This window comes from Ceratosolen solmsi, unplaced genomic scaffold (genome assembly GCF_000503995.2).
Source record: "Ceratosolen solmsi marchali unplaced genomic scaffold, CerSol_1.0 scaffold29, whole genome shotgun sequence".
Classification (NCBI taxonomy): Eukaryota; Metazoa; Arthropoda; class Insecta; order Hymenoptera; family Agaonidae; genus Ceratosolen; species Ceratosolen solmsi.
This window is the reverse complement of record NW_011948417.1, coordinates 11,149,152-11,173,147: the sequence shown is the minus strand read 5'-3', so window position 1 is coordinate 11,173,147 and position 23,996 is coordinate 11,149,152. Positions and strand designations below refer to the sequence as shown.

Sequence of the window (23,996 nt, the reverse complement as noted above, 5' to 3'; positions counted from 1 at the left end):
TTTAATAGATTAAATCATTCATTAACTTAGATAGGTTATATATTTTTATCTGTACTTAGTTATTCTATGGGTGTTTTATGTTGTGCTCATTAGAATATTGGATGGTTTTTATTAAATATTCATTTTATTAATTATTCATTTGAATGAATTGACTCTGATATTAATTAAGCATTTGTGACAACGGCTTCATAACTATAAAGTATTTCATGGCAATTATTAAGCTACTGAAAACGTAGAGTATATTGCTTATAATCTTTCGAAGGTGATTTTATTTAATAATGTGTATTTATTTTATTTTATTTGTTTGTTGCAGATTTTTATCACGAGCTTTGACCATCAATTCTCTGCGGACCGCAAGTATCTATTATTAGCTTTCAATTATCAAAGAGTGAGTAAACTTTATATTGGTAATATATTTATGATGGTAGTATGTTCAGTTGATGTAGCAACTATGTGTCTAATTATTTACTTTGAAAGTAGTTATTTATTAATATTTTTGCTTAACAGTCATTACAGTTATACAAAACAGTAGTAGATTAGTTCTTTACATGTATAAAATTTATCAGAAACTATATTTGATCGATAAAAAGATGTTAATATTAAATTTGACGTAAACCAACAAACGACTGTTATATTAATATGTGTTATACATATAATGAACACAATATCAGTCCAGTACGTTGAAAAAAATTTATAATTAATCATTTAAGAAGCTTATGTAAATATAGAAAGTTGTAAGAGCTATGTACATTATTATATTTCAATAGAACATTCCAAATTTTTAATTCCAAATATAATAATAGTTATTTTTCTAAATACGATAATATATTCAATATATATATAGATTATTAAAATAACTATTATTGTTTATTGACAAATTTAAGTACTAGTAGTTTATTTCTATTCAAACGCTAGAATGGTAATCGATTTAACACCGTAATTGGAGATTATATTGCTTTTTAAAAAATTGCTTATTGTTTTCAGTTTAGATAATAAACAAAAGGTTTTCTTTTATTGTTCTTGTCTTATATCAAACTGTCAATATAAATATTCTTTTTTTGTGTTTTGTGCATTTATATAATATAACATTGAAATAATTTTCTATTTTTGAAAAAAAAAGAATTGTTTAAAAAAGTATTTTAGCATTAATCATCATATTTTCCTATATTAATTTTTCATTCGCTACAAGTGTAATATTTATTTTTCATGTTATTTGTGCTAATCAATAACATTAATTGTACACACTTTTAGCTAAGTTTATTTTTTTACAATATTTAATACAATGAAATTTATAACACAAAAAAATAATTTTTACCGTACTGAGTTTTAAAAAAGGCAGCTTCCGAGGAGTTTTTTTACTGCATATGTAAAGGCAGTTGGATATAATATCACTGCAGTGAGGTTAGTGAAAATTAGTTTAATTTATTTATTGCTTATGGATTACACTTACGAATGATATAATCCAGTAAAAATGTCTTCTGAATCTATAGCCTGTTGGAAATCAAACTATTTTATAATCAAATTTTAATTAATAATTGGATTAGGTATATTAGAAATTAGAATAATTGGAAATTTATACATTCCTAAAACTTAACGATATATGTGTGCCTGAATGCGTGTGCACGTATATAAACTTTAAAGTTCAAATAAATTTGTTAGTTATTAAAATTAATAGTAATTAAAATTAACTATTACACATTTCAAATAATTTGTTAAAATTAAAAAAAAAATTGTTCAAAGATGGAGAATAATTTTAATATAAAATAATAATACTAAAATTTCTTCTTGTTCTTTACACAAGACATTTCACCATAAATAAATATTTGAAACATACTTTATATAAATATATTTTACTAAAATTGTTCTACTGAGTCCTTTAAACAAGCTCGTAAAAGAAAATATCGTATTTTTAAATATTTGTGAAAAATGACTATTTATTTCGAATCAAAGTTAATAACCTGTTTTAAAGGAAAAAAAGATTAAAGTCGCTAAGTAACATTCTGTTCAAACGCTATATAATTAATTTTTTAATATATTCTACTAAATAAAAAACAGTACTTTGATTACAAAAATTTATAATAATAATATTTATAATATAAATAAAAAATAAATAATTATTATCAGATAATATTATTTTAAATATATTACATCAATTTTTTGAAAAAGAAAAATAATTTATTATATCTATAATTCCATTAAAGTCTTTTAACTTTTTATACAAAATAATTTCTAAATAAATTAAAAATTTTCAAATAAGTTAATCAGAACAAAGATAATTCTAAAGTCTACTATCTAATGTATTTAATAATTGATTAATAAATTCGTCAATTTCAAAATATAGAATAACATGTTATCAACAGTATATCAACACTTTGAATAAAAGTTCTTATCAAAAAAAATTTGTATTTCAGGAACTTTAATTATATCTTTATTGAATTTTTTTATTTATTTTATTTTAGAAACTATAATACAAATTTAAAAAGTATTAAAATTTTATAAATATTTTGTTATATATTTACTAAACAGTTTTTAGAATTACATGTGATTTACTTATTGATTGATACATAATTAAAAATAAATCTCATTGCATGTATATAAAAATATTATCACATATTTTCTATCAAATCTATTTCATTAATTAATTTTTTTAATTCAATAAAAAATTTCTAAATGATAATACGTACTGATAGTATATGTATGATTGAGGTAAATTTGCTTTTGAGATAAATAGAATAATATATGTATTACGAAATGTAAAAGAATTTTTATTTATTATAAAAATGTAATAAAATATAATCTTTGGGAGTATTTTGAAATCCGGATTTTATTTATGTACATCTTATCATATTGTAATTCATCGCGTTAAAAAAAAAAGATACGTAATGTCTAATATCATAAAAATTGTATTAAAATAATAGTTAGGCTACTCGTTATATATTTAAAAAGAAAGACCATAAAAATAGAGTCATATTATTATTTACAAAAAACAAAAATATATTAGAAGGTAAGAACTATTGTGTATTGTTGCTCTTACAATATGGGAGAAACACAAAATCGTATTGTGAAATTTAATCAATAATATTTCATTTAGAAAGTTACTCTGTTTTTAATTATTCCACATCTTATAAGAATTGGTATATATTACTAAAAGCATTGATTTTTTTTCTTTCAGTTGGAAATCATTAAGATATTTTTATAACTAATAGAAATCTACATTATTGTATTATATTTAATATACATATTATTAATATTAAAACTATTAATACTTCAGTTTTTAAATATTTTAAGTATATAATAAAACTAATAATAACACGAGCCCACAAATAAATAAATTACAGAAAATTCACTTAACCTTCGATAATAAAACAGTAAATCAAATTATATAATTATAAGATATTAAATCAATAATAAAAATTGTGTTTATTTACGAATAAGTGATCAGGATGAAATAATCCGTATAGTGATCTATTTTTATTATAAAGAAACATTTTAACATTTATGTTTTAGCTCTTCCGTCATACATATCTAGCCCACTACAAGATTTTAAATCTCGAGACTCTGTAAGTACATGAATTTATACAACGTATGTGATAATATTTTTAAATTATGTTTTTTCGAAAATAAAAATTTGCATTTACATCCAGAATATTCTAATATAAAATGAAACGATAATAAAGAAATTGCTTGAAAAAGAATTACATACTCGAAAATAGCTCTTTTTATTATTTACATTTTATTGTCTTATAACGATTAGCTTTTTTAATAATAAATTAACATATATGTTCTAAATCAATATAAGTAAGTTCTTCAAGAACAATTATTTATTTCGAAAATTTTAACTTAGAACAGTGTACATTATTTATTCTTAAGTACTATAGCATTCATATCTTTCTCTTCCTTTTAACTATTACTACTGTTTAGACTTAAATTTTCTCAATTCGAAAATTTAATATATTTTTTCGAAAATCATTAACATTTCAAATAAAAAAGTTTAATTTATATTAGTTATATAAATATTCAAACGTTAATCATTCAATGCAGAAAGTTGTAATTTAATACTGTAGAGGAAGATGCTTAACAACAAGAATTCTATTGTCATACGAAAGATTATCAGTAGACAATACATTTATAATAAATAATGTTTTGATGATAACAGTTAAAATACTATATTAACAAAATTAAGACATTTTATATGAATTTTAAAAGGTTTTGAATAGTTGAGTGAAATTAATAAGCAATTTAGATGAAATGTTAATAATATCAGAATTACATGTTAATAATGAAACATTCAAGTATTAAACAAGTATCAAGGTGGATTAAAAACAGCTCCAATTGTAAAATCATAAATTTCGGGGTAAATAAATACATAGAGTATGAGTGTATGAACGTCATATATATGAGTAACTGCGTACATGTAGAGACTAGAACTTAAAAATTTGCCACAAGTCGCAACAATAAAGAAAATTGATATTTCGAATTCAAGGTTATTTAATTTTTAGTTTATATAATTAAATAAGTATAGAAAACATTTAGATAAAACGAAAATTGATATATTTTGAATTATTTAATTACCTTAAATTTTTTAGATACAATATGACATACTAACTCAATCAAATTTTTTGGCAAATGAAATCTATTATTAAATTTATTATTTTTTATCTTTTATACATATTTTAATAACTCTGATCGACTGTTTTATTCTTGTACATTTACTAGTGCTCAAAATACAGTGGACTCATTTTTTTATGTTTTTTAAATATTTATATTTTAAAATTTAATATATTTTCCAAATACATTTTAAACATCGAATGTATTTTTCATCATAAAGGTGCTTTGCATAAATTTTACTTATAATTAATATACAATATAATTTAATTAAAATTATCAACAAAATTAAATCAATGATTATGACCAGTAATAATTTTATTAAATTTGTATTATTACATTTAGTATATAGGATCAATATTGAGTCAACAAAGATTAACGATAATTAAGTTGAATAAAAATAATGTGTCTCCATATCAAGAATTATAGCTTAGATTAAAAGCATCTAAAAAAAATTTGTATTTACCACATCAAATATATTAATTTCTTTTGTAAATTATAATATAAAATAAATGTTGGAACGAACGTAATATTCTGCTACTAAGCAATTAACTTATAAAATATAATTACAACGTACCTAATTAAAAATGTTAAATTATTTATATTAAAGCTTTAGTATGTTATTTAAAATATAAACAACTGTAAAATATTAAAAAAGAACAGTGTGCCATGTTAATAAAAATTATTTAAATTTAAATAATGTAGTAGTAATATTATTGTAACTGAATAATCTTTGGTTCTTCATCAAACAAAATCTTCTTAACAATTTCTTCATAACTTTTACATACTTTGATTTTAATTAATACTATTCACTTTTGTGATTAATAGGTACAAGAGTATATAAAGACAAAAATTCAATTTTTATGATTATATATCTGAGTAATATGAAAAAATATTATATATCTTATAATTTCATAAATGTCAAATATTGTATAATACAATTTTTTTTTAAATTAACCTGGAAAATTATAATAATATAAAATTTTAATTACATAATAACAAAATATTAAAATTAAGAGTTATGTATTTGATTGAAAGTATGTAGTGAGAGAAAAATGAAATAAAAAATTTTAAGAATTATAGATCGGCTAAATCATTACACATTTCAAAATATATTATTTATATATTTATGTTGTATTATTATATTGTATTATTCTTATGGTTTATTAGATGTATTATCAGTATGAAAATATCCATTCATAGATGAGTTGTTTTTTAATTTTATTTTTATATTTTTAATTCTATTTTGTCACACATGTTTGTATATCTATATAGACATATATGCATATATATAATGTTTGTATGTGAAATATTGAAAGGCTTAATTTAAAATTATATATTTCATTAATTTGTTGTTATTATTATTTATTATTATTTTTGATATTACAATAATACTTTGCTTTTTTTTAAGAAATAATTCTAAATTTTATAAGAAAATAATTTTGCAGTACTTTTATAAGCTTTTATTTATTTACTTATAGTAGGAGTTATATATATATATATATAAAGTTATATACATATATATAGTTATAGATTGAATAACATTATAACTAAAATGTTTAATGTCTTATATATATTAACTAAAATACAATTATTATATTTTTTTGTATATTGCTTTTTTAGTGTAAATAATATTGATATTAATGGTTTCATATTGATAGCTATAGAATTTATAAAAAACATTTCAGGCACGAAACTTTCCTAAATGAAAATGACTCGCCAGTCTTACAATTAGTAGTGTGGGCTCCACAAGGTAATGCTTTGATTTATATTTTTCAAAATAATATTTATTATCGGCCCCATGCTGAAATAGCCGAGGATTATCAAATAACATACAATGGTGTCTTTGGAACCATTTATAACGGGGTACCAGATTGGGTTTATGAAGGTGAGTTAATATGACGATTTGTAATTTTTTTTATATATAATGAAATCTTAAATATACGACATAACCAAAAACCTGTTATAATTCTTTGAATAAAAATATATAGATATAGTATGTTTTTAAGAAAAATGAAAATAGAAGATATCCAACATGTATTAAAAGAAGTATTCCAATTATAAAAGTAATTGGTCCGCTATGACTTGCGTATTATCTTATTCATTGTCGTGTATTTTTATTTTACTTCATTCAAATGTTATCACTGCTTAATAAATAAATTATCTAATTTGTTTAATATAATATATTAGAATATTCAAAATATTAATTATCAGTGAGATTATAATGTTGCATTAATTTTATTAAATATTATAGACAAACATTTCGTAATATTAAAAATGTACTCAGAAATCATTTGTGAACCTTAACGAAGCTCATTATTTTTATTGATTGTGTTTATTTGGGAAGTAATGATAGGAGTATTTTGAAAAAATGTGATATTTTTAGTAGAGTCTTTTTTTTCGAAAAATTGTTTATTTGATTTTGTTGAATAATCTATGTAGTTGATTCTCTAACCAAATCAAATGAATGCGTATGAATAAAATGAACCAATGAAGAAATTATTAAATAATTTTATTATCCCGATTCAATACGTAGAAAAATATTAAAAACTAATGATGTAAACACGTGTTACTTTATTTAATCTTTCCCTTTTACTTAACTTAAACAGAAAAAATGATAAATATTTTTTTATCTATAGATTTGAAACAAATTAAGTAAAGCTGTTGAATAAAAAAGTAGGGAATACCACAAGATTAATGATAAATTTATATTTATTAATAATAATAAATGTTTTAATAATATGAATTATAATCAATAGATATCTCCTCGTACTGACTATTAAAGGAAAAAATTTCAGCAAAACTGTATGTTTCGAGAACCTACGAAAGCAAATGAGAGGGAAAGATTGAAAGTGATAGTTAATATATCACAGAAACATTTTAAATTTAATTTCTAATTAATGAGTATCTAATTGACAAAGTAATTCTAATAAAATCCATCTAATAAAAAATCATAGTAGACATATAGTAACTTACATTCAAATTGTTTGAATTACAATTTAAATAAGTTTACAGATACAATAATGCAAACTTCCCATTCTAATATAATAAAATCTCAAAATAAATATTAATATCCATATTAATAACCAATAACATTATTGTTATATATGCATTACATATAGCTTAATGTTATATATACATATAACTGTATATTAGTAAAGAAGACACAAACACAAAAATATTCCTAATGAATAATCTTCCACCATAAGTAATTTACATTAAATATAATTACAATTCTTATTTTACTAACGTTTAAATAATAGTTTTGAAATTAAAATAAATGTAATAATAGTGAAAATATTTGGGATGATTAAAATATAATAGTTAAAATTAATTTAATAAGAAAAAATCATAAACATTTCAAACAATCTAAATATTTTTTTTGTGTTTTAAATTCAGTAAAAGTGCACATATAAGTAATTCATGATTAAGCTATAGATACAAAAATATATAAAGCCATAGATATGAGTATACTGGAAATACAATGAAAATATATATAAAAATAACAATAAATAAATTATTTATATAATATTTAATATTATAAAACCATTGAGAATGATATGTAGGAAAACATTTATACTTACCTGCATATCCAAAAAAAACAATAAAAATTAATGAGTGGGAAGAAATTTGATTAATTTGCTAAAAGGTCCTTATTTGTTTTTCAATAAGGTTTTTCAATATTTGTTTTAAAATCAAAACAAAATTTAAGTTATTTTAGATAAAATCACACTATATAATCACAATATATTACACAATATATATATATATATATTATTTGAATGATATAATGATGAATATATTTATAATTATAAACATATACTAATTATAAACAGTTTACTAATACAAAATATTACATCCTACTAGTGAAGACTTTTTGCTTCCTTGCAATATATTTACTGCACTATTCAAATAGAATGAATACTTTAAGTTGCCGTAAACAATTTACTAGTTTATATATTTTAGAGTCTTTTTTATAGTTTTTATAATCTTCGATTATAGTACGCAAGCGATTCAAGAATTATATTATGGAAACGAATACAGACCAAATAAAGAAAAACTTATTGGAACATCATTAATGTTAAAGTTGATTATCACTATAATAACATATATGTATATACAAAAGGGAGGTTTTACAATCGGTAGTTTATTCTTAACTATAGCATTGTTTTTGTGATTTTGTTGTCATAAATAATAAAATATAATTCTGTTGGATCAGTGTAATCATAAGTAGCTACTATATTAATTTGTTCTCTTTAAAGTAAGGACATTTTAATATAGATGTTCGCCCTAATATAATAATTAATTATAGCTTCTTAAGCAAAATTAAAAATCACATGGATTTTTAACAAATTAAAAATTTATTATTTCATACGTAATATATAGAAATTTCGCTTTCAAAATATATATCAATTAAATAAAATTAGAATTTCAAAAGAAATCGATTCACTTTATTAAATATAGTAAATAATAATTAAATAACAGTATACAAATAAAACAAAGTATACTAATTTGAATGTATTTCTTTTTAAATGTTTTTAAATGTTCTTTGTATAAATTTTTCTATAATTAAAATAAATATATTCATTCATAGTATAAAATTCAGAACAGTTTCTAATTTATTAAAAACTAGGTAAATATGCTTTTTTAATATTTTTATATAACTTTCATTTTCAGAGGAAGTATTAAGTTCTAATAAAGCAGTATGGTTTTCTCCAAGTGGTACCAAATTAGTTTTCGGACACTTTGATGACACGAATACTTCCATAATGAATATTCCTTACTATGGTTTTCCAGGAATTACTTTTCAATATCCCACAGCAATACCGATTCATTATCCGAAGGTAATCACATAAGTTCTTTCTTCACTTATAAATATATTATATATTTCACAGAATTTTAACATTGTCGTTTTATTAGCACTTCATCTGCAAACAATTATTTTTATTTATATAAAAATAAAATCATAATTATATTATTTATAAAATAATATTTTAATGCTAGATTAATGATGGATAATTTATTTCATAAACAAGCCATTCTGGAATTCATATATTTACTTATCAATTAAATCATACTACCAATGATATATATACAATGATGTCTGTTTTGGAAAAAATAATTAATCTTAATACAAAACAGCTATGACTCATTTAAAATGATAATTATAATTTAGATATTTCAGATTGGTTTTTAGTATTACAAATATGAAATTATTTATTTTCAATCTAATTCAGTTAACAAAAGTCTAATAGGTACAAAATAAAAATAATGATATACAGTTTTATGAAGCTTTTTAAGACTTTTATAAAATTTCGTGACACAAATACATAATGGATGAATATTTTATTGAAATATACGTTAATTTTTTTTTTAAGTTAAAAAAAGTTTTTTTAATTAAATTTGATTGCTATACTGAAAATAAAAAATTTGAATAAATTATTCAAATTTTTATGAAACTATATAAATCTGTTAAGCAGAATTATTGATGAAAGAATAATCTGTTTCACTGATATGTAAATTCAACATCTTGATTAAAATGTGTAATTGGTTATAATTTTTATTTCTGTATAATATATATCTTTGTGCTTTAAAAATTAGTAGTAATGTAAAAAATATCTGAACTTCAAATTATATTTCAAAATTTAATTCAATTCAATTATTATATAAATAGTATTATTTTCACAAAAAAGATGCATATATTTTGTATGTATGTTTTCCCATAGACAAAAGCTTTAATAAGATAATCTAATTTTATAAAGTAATAATTAATACAATTAGTAATCTCTTGACAGGGTGTTATGATCAAATTTTTATCCGGTGATATTATTTTTCGTGATATGAAGATAGTACTATAATAAATGTTTATGAAAGGATTAATAATGAGATCTTTGTGTTTATTAAAAGATCTATTTAATAATCTACGGGGCGAATGCTTACATTGTGTATAGCTACATAACTACTAAATTTACATCGCTGTATAGATTTCACTTAGAAAATGAATAACAATGTATTTTAATGAAAAAATATATATAAAAAAGATATTATTTTTTTAGTAAGAATAAATTAATAAATTAATTAACATAAGAGTTAATGAAATAATATTAATATATAATATTGCACATAATATGTAATACAACTAATGAATACAGTTAAGTATACAATTTAATTATGAAATTATATGTTTAAAATTAATTAATTGATTTTATATAATTGTAGTAAAAGAGATTTTTACATTTTGTTTTAGTTTGTGAATAATTTGAAATTCAATTTAAATTTGATCTTGTTTTTCCAGTTTATAAAATAAAAAAACAATTTTTATTTTTTAACTTTAATTTATATATAGTTTTTATTTCTGTTATGAATCAACAAAAAATATTATAAATATTTGAATGTTACTTCTAGATTAAATTTATAATTAAATATTATAATGTAATAAAAAATAAAGTAAAAATTTGAATTTACCTACTGTTTTGGGTTAAATAGTATAATTTTTAGTTGATAATGAGAATTTCATTCATAATTTTCTTATGCATAGGGAATAATTTTTCTTATTTCATTAATTTTAGTTTATCGAGTAAATTTTTACCAATTTATTACTTGAAATATACAGTTCATAATTATATTTTGAGAAGATAAATATAGATTAGAATATTTTTAAAGTTTAATTTCAGCAATGACGCATCGAGTCACTAAATTAATATAAGTGTTAATATCTTTTGTTACTATTTGAATTTGATTGAATGATTTTATTTTGAGCCTCCATTATATTACAAATTTTAATGCATTCTTGAAATTTCTTTTGTCACTCCGATGACAAACGGATACCAGAATAATCCAGAGAGTTAAGAAAAAAACAACATTTTAATAATATGCGGGTATGGTTGATTAAAATAACTGGATTAAAACTGTAAAATCACTTAATCATTTGAAAGTTTGAAAGTTCAAATATTGTTTGCGTGCTGTTTGATTTAACAGATTTAACATTGAGTTGATAAAAAAATTGATTCATGCTTTTGTTTAGATCTTTATTCTTTCATATATTTTAGGTTAATATATTTTTCTTCTATTAGCAGTTTTTTTGAGAATGATAGTTTAAAACAATTGTAATCTTAAAACGAGATATTTTAATATTATATTGTTAGAGTACGATTTATTATTTCAATTTATAGGCATCAAACTAATTAATTATTTTAAAAAATTTCATATTCGTTTGAAATAGGTCGTTGAATATAAATCATTTGAATAATTTCTACTATATAATTTATATAAAAAATGAATTCAAAATTTTATATATGATACAAATAATTTTTTTCTTAATATAGTAAATACGATGTGAATTAGATAATTACAATATAAACAAATTTCATTATTACTCAACGGTGTTGAATTAGTATTGGAGTATTAGAAGTTCGTGGTTGCATATTATAAATTAAATGCGTTCTTTTTTCAATATCCTGATATTTCTATTTTAATGAAATATTAAGTCTGTATTCTCTTTTTTTAAATTGTTGATGTCTATATTTATAATCAGAAATCAAATGAATTGTAAATTTTTTATTATTGTTATAAAATATTAATCAGATAAATATTTTTTAATTTGTTATTATTGATGGAAACAGTAATAAAAGTGTAATTTCTACTTTTACAGCATTTATTTGCTTTCTACTTGTATTTATAAATTTATATATTATTATTTATATTATATATTATGTATTTATAAAAAAATATTATCAAAATAGTAATGACTAACAATTTTACATATTTTATTTTAATTATGATTCGAATTTAAAAACCCACTATGATTTTTATAATTTAATTAAGTCACAAGTGAAAACATGAATCGTGTTTGAAGTATTTTATGATGTGATCAAATTCGGAAATTCTGATGATAATATTTTATATTATCTCCTAAAATGTTAATATTCTTACAAAATTAATTTATTTAACAATACGATCAAACTTTCGAATGAATAAATTATTATTCGATGGCGTAGTAAAAATTTTATTTATTCTAATGAAACAATGAAGCTGCTTTACTTTTATTAAAATTTGAAAAATTCAAAAATAGATGTAAAATTTTTAAGTATTTATACTTTACTTTTATTTCTGAATTTTATTTTACTAATAATAGTAGTTATATTTCAAACTTATTCAACAATAATAAAGGAATAAAGGCTAAATAACCAACACGACAATCATACATCATTACAATCACTCAAAAACAATTTTGAATAAAAAGTAAATAATTTGGCACATGAATAAAACTTGCACTTACGTACTTATAAAAAATTAAAATATTAATACATTTAATTAGATAAATTTTATCTAATTATTAATTATCCGAACCTTAAGAATTAATATGTAGTGTAGCGCTTCTATTTTCTCAAAAATTAGTAGACTTGTTTACTTTGTTTTTTTTCACGTACAAAATTAATTCCTTCTTTAAATAAATTAAAATTTGTTTTATATTTTCTTGTTTTAACATGCTAAGTCTTGATGTTGAAATGTAGATTCCAAAAATTATATAATGTATATTAATCATTTAGGATCGAAAGTTATATTTACACTCATCTCTAAATTTTTAAATTATTTTTAGTGTATTTTTTTATTTTTTATTATACTACTTATAAAAATCGTAAACATTTGAAATTTGATATTTAGTTATAATTTCAGCTACGTCACTCTTTCATTTTTAATTTCTCTATAAAATAATTAAAGAACTCAGTATAATTTAAATTTGCTTTGTTGATTGCTATTAGATCACAGAGAGTTGGAACCTACGATTTTGCTCTCAATAGATTTTTAATTTATTTAATTTAGAAACAAAAGCATAATTCAATACTTACTATATCAACCTTTCTTCGGTAATCAAATCATTTCTGATCTAAAATAATCTAGCCGCAAACTAAACTTATAACAAAATATGCAAAGAACAATTTCAATACAATTTTATAAACTTCAATAAATCCAAACTTCTATTGAATTAGATATATGTTATTTGATGTAGCAAATAAAATATTTTTATTTAAATCGAATGCTTTATTAACGTAAATATTGAAAATTATAAACTTTTCGTATCTTAAAAATATTACATACATATACATGAATATGTTTGGTTAACGACAGTTTAATTTTTTTTTCTTTTTTAATTTCAGAGTGGAACGCAAAATCCAACTGTAAAATTATTTTACGTTGATTTACAAAAAATTGTTAAAGGTAATGTAACTTTAATTGAAATTGAATATCCTCCTCAACTATCAAACGTTGAAAGGATATTAGCTGCAGTGTCATTTCCCACTGACGATCTCGTATCTGCTGTTTGGATGAATAGAATACAAAATGAAGTTTATTTTCATATATGTAATATTACAAATCAAAATTGTATAACGGTTAGTCGCATAAAAATAATTTTATATTAAATAAAATTGCATATTAAATATCTTAACTTTAAACTTATTTTTCTATCAATAAAATTTGAAACCCTAAATGTAATTAAATCTAAAAATTTCACTAATTTTAGGCTCTTTCATACAAAGAAAAAAATGGTTGGGTAGAACAATTTGTGCCTCCTTTATATTGTAAAGATGGTACGTCGTTTCTTTTAATTTTGCCTCAAAAACAAAGTAATTACGGTGACTGGAGACATGTAATTTTAGTCAAGAATGTTACAAGCAATTCTCCAAAAATAATTGCACTAACTTCTGGTCTTTTCGTCGTTACTGAAATATTAACTTGGGACGAAGAGAATCATTATGTGTAAGAAAATATAATATATACATTTATTAATATTAAATTATATTAATTAATATTATATTATATTTGTTATTATAAATATGTATCTTTTACGAAATTAAAAGTTTTTTATTTAATTTAACAAATTAACAATTGGGAAATATGAAAAAATTGAGATTTGAAAATATATTTACGATATATTATATTATATGTCATTGTTCATTACCCTACATAGTTCTATATGTTTAGTAAAATATATTATATAAAATCTTAAAATAAAAACATGTTTAATTATTATAAGTATATATAAGAAATAAAAATATCATGATTATTTTATTTGAACAGATCTTTCAAATGGTATTACTTTGAATACTATTCAGAAATCATATATAGTATATAAAGTAATATCTTTGTTTTATATTCTAGTAAATATATTATAAAAATTTTATTTCATATATATATTATATTGAAATTTTTATTAATTTTTGTATATGCATATCGTAGAAATCAATTTAATATTTGACTTAATTTATTAAATAAAGCAAATTTCTAAACTGAAAATGTAATATGAAAAGGTAATATGAAAATAGTAATTTATTAAAATTTACTTCCATATCTTTATATTTAAGTATATACTTTATAAATATTAAAGAATACATATTATTTCTTTAAGAAATATCTTATCTTTGTAGTATTTATTCTTGTTATATATTATAACTACATATTCTAATGAATATCAACAATTAATAAATATAAATTGACTTTATAAGATGAAAGTAATGCCAGTAAAAATTGACTATAATTCCTCATTCCCCATTGAACTTGAAGTTGAATGAAATTTTGTGTATTATTTTTTCATGTAAGTACTAAAATAACAAAGTTGATATCAAAAAAACTTTATTTTAAATAGGTGTTCTCAACTAACAATCTTAAACTTTATTTCTGCTTACTTCGGTTAAGATAATCGATAACAACAAATAATTGACCGAAGAATGACCGACTTATTATAATGCATTTAATTAATTATATTACAACATGAAAATTTAAATTTTTGTTGCTTTGTGCTCATTATAAATTTATATAACATTGTTAAATAATTATATACTTTTTTATAATACACTGCTGTGTATACTTATTTATTTATGTAATATAAATGTATATTATTTATGTAAATGTTTAGAAAATAGAAAATTTTAGAATATACATGAATAAATTTAAATTACATATGAATATTAATATGTAATTAAATTATTCACATAATCGTAATCATATTGAAAATTAAATATTTAGCGATTTTTTATGTTATTTGTAGTTACTATTTGGCAACAAGTGAACAGGATCCTGCTCAAAAGCACTTATATAGAGTTTCTACACTATATCACAATAGTACATCTGATTGTCTCTCTTGCAAAATCGTGAATGAATCCGATGGCGGTTATTGTCTGTATAATTTAGCCGAATTCTCTAAGGATAACTCACACTATGTTCTTACATGTGCAGGACCTGGAATTCCAGAAATTACAATCTATAATAAGGTAAGAATATGTAAAATACTAAGAACTATAGACAATTTTCTTGTTTTTTGTATTATTTTCATTTTATATTATTTATATCCTGTAGTTATTTACATTTCAATTCTCTATACACAAAATTATTATTTTATCAAAATTCTTTCATGGTTATAAATAAATTTCGAATTTTATTTATCCGATAATATAAAAGTATTATATTATATTATAGAAATAATATTTCAATATCTTAAAAAATCTTATATACCTATCAAATTGAATTACATTACATTTAAATTGTTAGATCATTTGTATTTGAATTTAGACACTTTATATAAAATGTTACTAAAAAAATTACTTAAAATTATTTTTTAAACAGCATACTGAAATCATTCAATTTTATTATTCTAATATTTTATAGACTTATATTTTAGTTATAAGTTTTTGTTAATAAATATATATAAATAGAAAATTTTTTTACAATCATTGTCATTGAAATGGACAAATATTTTTATAGAAACACAATACAAATTTTTAATATAGTCTTGTTTTAGCCATAAAATTTGATTCTATGTATAATCTATTTTTTATCTATTTTAAAAGTGTAACTCAGTATGTACAACGGTTTACTTCAACAATGCTATGCTCTTGAAATAAAAAATTTATTTATTTTGTCAATATTTCATAATCATTTATTAACAATCAGGGAAAATTAAATCTTAAAAATATAATAGCAATAAAGAAATTCTTATCAATGTTTAACTAATTTCTAGATAAAAATATAAGTTAATTATATTTGTAATAAACAGCGGGAATAAGAGACTTACTCTTCAAATAAAGTTATCTATCCGTCAATATCATATTAATTTAAATAGTGAAACATGATAATAATTAGATAATCATTTTATCTTAAGTAATCATTATTAATTATTATTATTAATATTGATACCAAAAATACTTTAGCAATAACTTAACCGGTCTATTCCATCATTTTTTTGTAGTCGATAAGACTATGCCTTATGTTTATTCTATACATTATTATTTAATTCTATACTTTCTTAAATTGTTTGTTTATTTGTAATTATTTACACATTAAGTTTTTTTTACTATTTTCATGTTTATATGAAATTGTAATGTTCTTAATAAATTTTTAATAATTTATGTCTGTATTGAAAATTTGTAATTAACGCACAATGTAGAATGAATATAAAGAATAGTTTAATTCATGACATGGAAATAATTAACTTTGAATGTATTAATAGTTTCTATAAATATAATTAGCAAATATAGCTAATAATAAAAAGTCTATAGATACAAGGAATATTACAATTTCAATGTCATCTAAACAAAAAGCTGAGTAACTCTGTATATTTAATCGATTTTTTGTTATTAGGGCGACGAATATTTTGTAATCATCAGTTTCATCACGAAGGCCTTAATGTGCAATAAGGTTGTAAAAATAAATATAGACAACCAAATATAAATATGGTAATAGAATTAGACCGATACAAATTTTAAAGAAGCGAGTACTATAATTATAGTCTCGAATTATTCAAAGTAGTAGGAAAATAAAAATCATTGATTATCTAAACATGTGGATATTTTTATTTTCCTCCTTTGAATCCTGATTGATTGGTATAGTGATTTTCCTCAGAATTAAAATAATGAAAATTGAGAATGAACGACTAAAATAAAAATGCACAATAAATTATTTTGTGATATTTAAAATAAATATTTTAAAAGGAATTTACAATGAAAAATTGAAAGAATTATGCAATAAGAATTATTAAAATTTTCTGATATAAAATAAGAATTGTTTAATTTTTTTTTGCGTGAAGTCTTTTTTTAAATCATAAAAGAAAATTAGCATTGTAATATTACTGAAAGATATTTATTTTAATCTGTTTCTAAATTTGACTGTGAATGCTGACAGATCTAACAATATCCCTAATACTGATACAGTCTACATTCGATTGAAATCTTGTACGCGAAAACAATTCGTACAATTACGCGTATACAACATTGTACTTATAAGATCCGAATAAATACGTATTATAAATACTATATATAAAATATACGAACGTGAGTTATCACTATTGTACTAGTCCATATATATATATATATATATATATATATATTTATAAATTTCTTATGAAGAAATTCATATGAAAACTGTAAAAATTATCGTTAATTCATATTTTAATGTAAATATTTAACTGTTATTAAATCTGCATTAAATCTTAATTAATTATAAAAATATTTTTTTAATTCTGATACAGAAGTCAAATTTAAATTTTAAAATTATATATAGATATTAATTTTTTTATGACGATAAAATTAAATAATACTAAAATTACAAATAGATTACAAGAGCTTTAAAAATTGACAATATATTATTGTCCAAATTATTTTTATAATGAAGACTTATTTATGATAATCTAGAATATATCTAAAATCTACATGATTTGATTTTTAATAAACATTATTATAAATATAATTAAAATGTCTTGATTTAAAGTTATATATTTGAAATTTCATTTATATTATAAATAAGAAAAGTAAGATATAAATTAAATACACGATATATACTTATTAAACATGAAATTTAATTTAAAAATAGTATATCTAAATATAAAACTTCATTAAGATTTTAAATTAAAAATTTTATACTAAAATTAAAATAAACTATAATCGTAAATTTGTTTCTAATGAATACATAATTCAGACAAATCTACCCATGTCTCAACATAATCCTGAAACGATTGAATAATATAACACTATTAAATCATTTAATAATACTATTTTTGTAAAAATAATAAAGTTTGAGAAGCGAAATATATACTCACTTAAGCATTGCATCATATAAGCATAAAAATAAACAAAATTTTACGAATATAATTGGGAAGTATATTTAGATTGATAGAATAAAATTGGAGACATTTCAATTTCATAATAGTATCTTTCACGTAATCCCAAGACAGAAAATATTATGATAATCTCTTGTACATTGTCGAAAATTCCATTCGAAGATAAAATCTAGATTATTTATCTTCTAAATGGTTTAATAATTATATTGTATATATATATATATATATATATATATATATATAATGCATAAAATATATAAAACATATATGTATTTTTTAAAAGTTAAAATGAATAGACAAATCAACATTGTGTTAGTTAATAAAATACTGAGGATTCTTCTCAATTCAACCAAAAAATACTAATTCATCATGTATTTAAATAGACTAAGACTTAAACAAAGTTTGACTCCGTATCTTTAGTAAAAATAACTTTTAAACGATTTAGTGTCTAATTTCAGTAAGTCACAAAAGCTAAAATGTATATAAATTTGACTTTATAGCAAATTAAAACGTGGGACCTTTTATTGTCATCTAGTGAGAAGTGAACTGTTACAACGATGGATAAAATATAAGATATATTTTAATAATAAATTTCATATTATTTGAAACGAAAGGATATTTTAAATACTTATTTAAAAATATTTAAAAACTTCATTAATATTTGTTTTATATAAAAAATCATAAAAAATATATTGATACAGATATAGATATTTTGTAAATAATGCTTTATTGAATAAGAATGTGTGCTTTATTAATAATACTCTTATATAACAACAACAACAGCTACAATAATAATAATAATAATAATAATAATATAACAAGCTCCAAAAGTCTTGATATGTATATATATATATATATATATATATATATATATATATATATATATATGCAAATGACAGTAGAATTGTTGCGTTGACAAATCTCAAGGTATCGATGAAGTATATATAAAGATAAACTTAAAATCCAAATATATTCTAGAGACTAATCAATATCACTTATTCTTATTTTAATTTACTTGATTATGGTCTTCCTAATCCTGATGATAGCCACTTATTAGTTGCAAGGTATCATAACACTAAAATATTGCTTCTTACTTATTTTCAATGCTGTGGATTATTTATTTTAATAAGTACAGTTATTCGAATTAGTGCGAAGCACTCATATATTGTTATATTTGGTTATCAATATTTATTTTTGGGCTGGATAGTCTCAGCATTTATTTCGAAAAAGGCATGTCGTTATTAAGCTCTTTGTGTTTGGACTTAATATAAAATGATATATTAATATAAAATATAAAATGGTATCTACAAATATTGGTCGCTAATCTATTTGTTTGCATACCACGACAGCTTAATGCTACTTACACAAAGATTACATACTTCAATATCAACATTTTTAATGATTATGTAATAATGTTTAATTTATGTAATTATGGTTGTTACAAAAATAACAGTAGAATGCTTTGTAGAATTTTGTTAAAAACATCATTTTATAATTCCAACATAAACATTTGTTAATTATATTTTTTATAATAAGTAGCAAACTCTAATGATATAATGCACGTTTTACATATTATTTTATTATATAGATCCAAACCTGCGATTATAAAGTATTATAAATAAAATTTTTAGCATATCATATCTTTTAGTTTGATATAAAATAGAATTAGGACGAAGAAGATATTGAAAACTATTTTAATCTTCAATATTCTTATATCTAAAAGCAAAAAATTTAATTAAAATACAAAGGTTTCAAAATATTTAGCTTCATTTAATCCTATAAGTGAATTCGTGGAAATTTCTTAAAATTTTTATGTAATCGTCATAAAATTTTAATATCGTTTTTAAACTATTTTATACTTTATATGTAAAACACATTTTTTATAACTTAAAAACGTTTTACAAACTTTGCAAAATTATAATATTAACTTGCGTTATGAAATAAATATATTGTATAAATAATATATTTAAAGATTTTATTAAAAATAAAATTTATTAATGAAATTAAATAAATCAACTACAATTTTTCAAATCTTTTATTTACAAATACGTAAAATTAAGTGCAAGTAAATTAATGGTATATTGGTCACCATGTAAAATAACCTAGTAATTAATATTAAATTTACTTAGCGTAGTTCCAATATTTTTCATTTTCTAAATTTTGTAAATCTACTAATATATTTAGTAAGATTTTCATTGATTTTAAATGCAATATAAAATTGTGGTTTTCAACAAATTTTATTTCAATTTTCTTTTGATGTTTTATTTAGTAATGCAATTTAATATTACTAAATAACGTTGTAATACAATAGTGAAATTGTAAAAATCATATATTTATTTATATAATTATATATATTATGTTATATCATTTATATAGGGTTAACACATTTCATTTTTCTAATAGAAATTTTTCATTTTTAAAATTTTTTAGAATGTCACAAAGCTCTACACGTGGGAGAATAACAAAAATGTTGCAGAACATATTACTAAAAAATCTCGTCCAATCATAAAAAGATTGACAGTACCATTATCTGGAAACTTTAAAGCTCACGTTAAATTACTTTTACCACCAAACGTTGATTTATCTGGAAAAAGAAAATATCCTATGATAGTTTACGTGTGAGTAAAATTTTCAAGCCTTTTAAATTAATTAATAGCAATATTTAAAATTTACTGAAAATATTCAATCTTAATATACAATATTGTGTTCACCTTGTATATAACATAACATTTTTAAATTATTTATACAACACTTTTATTAATTGATTTGATTTGTTACACAATAAAGTTTATATTATTACGTTATTCTATTATTTACATTTGTATGCAAAATTTTGTGTTAAATATAAAAATTATGAATATAAAAATAGTAAAATTAGTATTTATACATAAAAATTAATAAACATGAATATATATTAATATAATAAATAAAAACATTTTATTATAAAGAAAGTGCTTTTCATATACTATATATAGCACATGAATCAAGATAAGAAAACTATATGCGTTGACTCAGTTATATATATATACGTAACCAGTCTGTATCCGTATCAATTAGTATATCAACAGTATAGTATTTCGATCACTATTTAAATTAATTACATGTTTACAGATAATTTATTGTTTTGTTTTATAATTCTGTATACCGTACTATATTTATATATTTATATGTAGTAGGAAGTTATTATAAATTAATAAAAAAATAAAATTTTATAAACTTTTAAAATATTAAAATATAGTATTAAATTATACATTTTTACGAATTTAACCGATGGCAGTCTGTAGAAATTTCGAAATATAATTTTTTGTGGTAGCCATAAAACTTGTATCATCTTTCATAAACATGGATGCATAGGACCTTAGTTTATCTATCAACTTCTTTACAGACATTCGGCTGTGTGACTGGATTACAGGGGAATCCCGTTTTATCTTTCTTGAAGCTGCTGTAACTTTCTTGATTTCCATGTATTTCCACATCAGAAAAGGTGTGTTCTAATAATTAATTTGTTATTTGTAACGGTCACTCGGCCTCTTTTTAACTATATATCCTGTAGAGTTCGTGACAATTTCAAATGACTTGCCATAAGTACCTTGATATAGCATAGTTTAATTACATAAATCTTTTATTTAAACTTTCTTATCACATAATTGAAATTCAGTATTGATGCATTTACAAATTTTGATTTGTGTCTTCACACTGTATTCGAATATACTCGAAAGCCAATTAAAATTTTCATACCAGGTCACTGACAATACATGCAATCCACAGTTCTATAGATGGCTGAGCATCTGATTATTATTAATAAGAAACTATTTAGTAAATTTTAGATTAAAAAAGAAACTTATGTTTTTAAATAGTTTATAGTGGGCAATAAAGCTTTTAAAGTCAATATTATGTCTACATTTTCAATAATATTTAGTTATGTACAGAACTAATATTAAACATGTATAATTCTTCTCTTAAATAATATGGACAGGAATAAAAAAATGATGCTAATTGGATTATAGAATATTTGTATATATAATAAAAGCAAAAATAAATTAATAAATATGTAAATATAAACTTGTTTTTTTTTCTGGAAACACTTAACTGTTTAAATTGAATTAAGTATTCATATTGATTGATATAAATTGTATGCTAAATATTTTATAGTATGAATATTAAAATTCTTCTCATAGTATTTTTATTACGATTATTTATTTTATACTAGTATAAAAGCTATGATACTCTTGACATTTTATTTTACTGATAATTACCACTATTGGAAATTTTTCTCCAATTGAACGTATGTAAAAAAGGATTTTTATTTTTTATTAATATTATACAGTGAAAACATATATATATATATATATATATATATATATTATAATATAACGTTACTAACTAATAATAAAGTAATGCTCTATTAAATAATTGATATTCTAGATATGAAAAATTAGTGACTATTTATATCAAATATATTTTAAAGATTATAAATAATTTAAAAAATTTTTAAATATTGAAAATACAAATGTTATATAAACATTGTATATTGAAAAGAAATAATGAAATTTAACAAATAATTATATATTCTATTACAGATATGGCGGGCCGGATACAAACGAAGTAACCGAAAAATTTAATATAGATTGGGGAACATATTTGGTAACTAACAAAAATATAATATATACGTCGATTGATGGCCGAGGTACGGGATTAAAAGGCAACAAAATAATGTTTGCAGTATATAGAAATCTTGGAACAGTTGAAATAACAGATCAAATAAACGTAACATGGTAAGATATTTATAAAAATATTTTACTTAAACTTGGTTTTATACTAGATTTTATTTGAAAAATAAATTATTTATTTACTTTAATTTTATATACATGATTCATTGAAATATAATTAATTTATTTGAAAAAGGAACATTTTATATTATTCTATCTTAACATATTTTATATTTTCAGTTTAGTTATAGTTTAATTTAATAATTTATACCTTGGATTAATCAACATTATAAAAAATATTTCATTTAATAGATAAATATAAATTTATGATTATTTTTAAAGAATTTAAACTTATTTAAATTTTAAATATTACAATATTTTTTTAAGTTTTTTTTCTTAAATGATTATTCATTCTAATATTTAAATTCTGTATTTAGTGTAATATAATTTAGAAATTAATATATAAATATAGAATTTAATTTAAAACCAATAATAAATAACGTAAATGTATCTCTATTTGTTTAAATTCTTAACTATGTTTGACTATTAATTAAAATTGTTAAGTATCCTCA

General features: G+C 20.3%; 1 protein-coding gene across 2 annotated transcripts in view; it reads left to right on the top strand.

Annotated features, from left to right (window-relative positions):
- The window catches only part of LOC105359879 (dipeptidyl peptidase 4 omega), a 41,229-nt gene that overhangs the window by 15,026 nt on the left and 2,207 nt on the right, over positions 1-23,996 (top strand). For both annotated transcript variants that reach the window (XM_011496617.1, XM_011496616.1), the window contains 9 exons: positions 314-388; positions 3,508-3,560; positions 6,294-6,493; positions 9,283-9,449; positions 13,764-13,997; positions 14,129-14,364; positions 15,653-15,875; positions 21,146-21,333; positions 23,296-23,490. In XM_011496617.1, coding sequence (XP_011494919.1) covers positions 314-388; positions 3,508-3,560; positions 6,294-6,493; positions 9,283-9,449; positions 13,764-13,997; positions 14,129-14,364; positions 15,653-15,875; positions 21,146-21,333; positions 23,296-23,490 — 1,571 coding nt within the window. The remainder of the gene's footprint in view (positions 1-313; positions 389-3,507; positions 3,561-6,293; positions 6,494-9,282; positions 9,450-13,763; positions 13,998-14,128; positions 14,365-15,652; positions 15,876-21,145; positions 21,334-23,295; positions 23,491-23,996) is intronic.